Below are 948 nucleotides of genomic sequence, written 5' to 3'. Positions count from 1 at the left end.
AATACAGAAGTCCCTTTAAAAACTGTGGACTAACAATGTAAGTTTGGATGGACTATAGCATTTACAACCAATGCAAAATGGATTGAATATTTGGTTTATTTCTTTCTCATCTCTTGTATATAAACTATTCTCTTTTGAGTCAAAAATTAACATGGGAGTTGTGGGATAGGTTATCTTCTGTGATTGACAAACATGTGCCAAAATTAGCCACCTTTCAGTGCTTCTTACCTCTCAAGCAATTTCTTATTAGTGTTGAAAATTTTCAATAGTGGAAGAAAAGTGATTTTGCATTTTTGTGATAAGGATAAGTAAGAGCGGCCTCCCCAACAGGCAAGGCTTGGCAGCAGCCATCAGAGGGCAGCCAGGAGAGGAGCTGCTGCGATTGGGAAGAGTCTCACTGCTGGTACCAAGATTCATCAGTGCCCCTTCTGTCCATATACCACCATTAGGAGCACTCATCTAACCAGGCACATATGTACTCACACAGGAGAGAAACCTTTTGGCTGTCCCCATTGCCCCTTCCGAGCTGCTCAGATGGACAGTTTAAAGACACATATCCGCACCCATACTGGAGAAAAACCTTTTGCCTGTGATCATTGCCCGTATCGTTCAACACAGAAAGTCCATTTGCAAAGTCACATAAGAAATAGACATAGTTGGGTTCTAGAAAGTTCCAGTGCTTCTAAGTGATTGAATAGTAATAAAGAGAATAGAAGATGAAATCAAGTGATTAATGGTGGTGATTTTTTTGTTACTGTCTCTAAAGTGTTTTTATTATGTAGAAAGAACATGTGGATGGAATATTTAGTGATCAAAGGATGCATAGTGAGTGAACATAAACTTATGAATTATTAATTTTGTGGGAAGATATTAGCTGAATATGAAAAATATGACAACAAAGTGAGAAAGAGTGTAGGTACTGAGCTTTAATTAAAAAAAAAAAAAAAA

General features: G+C 37.4%; 1 protein-coding gene across 16 annotated transcripts in view; it reads left to right on the top strand.

Moving 5' to 3' along the window:
* The window catches only part of LOC119593731 (myoneurin-like), a 102,537-nt gene that overhangs the window by 56,718 nt on the left and 44,871 nt on the right, over positions 1 to 948 (top strand). The window contains exon 6 of one of the 16 annotated variants that reach the window (XM_037942712.1): positions 331 to 817. The exons of the other annotated variants lie outside the window; for them this stretch is intronic. Within the exon in view, the coding sequence (XP_037798640.1) occupies positions 331 to 690 (360 nt within the window). The 3' untranslated portion in view covers positions 691 to 817. Of the gene's footprint in view, positions 1 to 330; positions 818 to 948 lie in introns of those variants that run through there. 16 annotated transcript variants of the gene reach the window in all.

This window comes from Penaeus monodon, chromosome 32 (genome assembly GCF_015228065.2).
Source record: "Penaeus monodon isolate SGIC_2016 chromosome 32, NSTDA_Pmon_1, whole genome shotgun sequence".
NCBI lineage: Eukaryota > Metazoa > Arthropoda > Malacostraca > Decapoda > Penaeidae > Penaeus > Penaeus monodon.
This window is presented reverse-complemented; position numbering and strand designations above follow the sequence as displayed.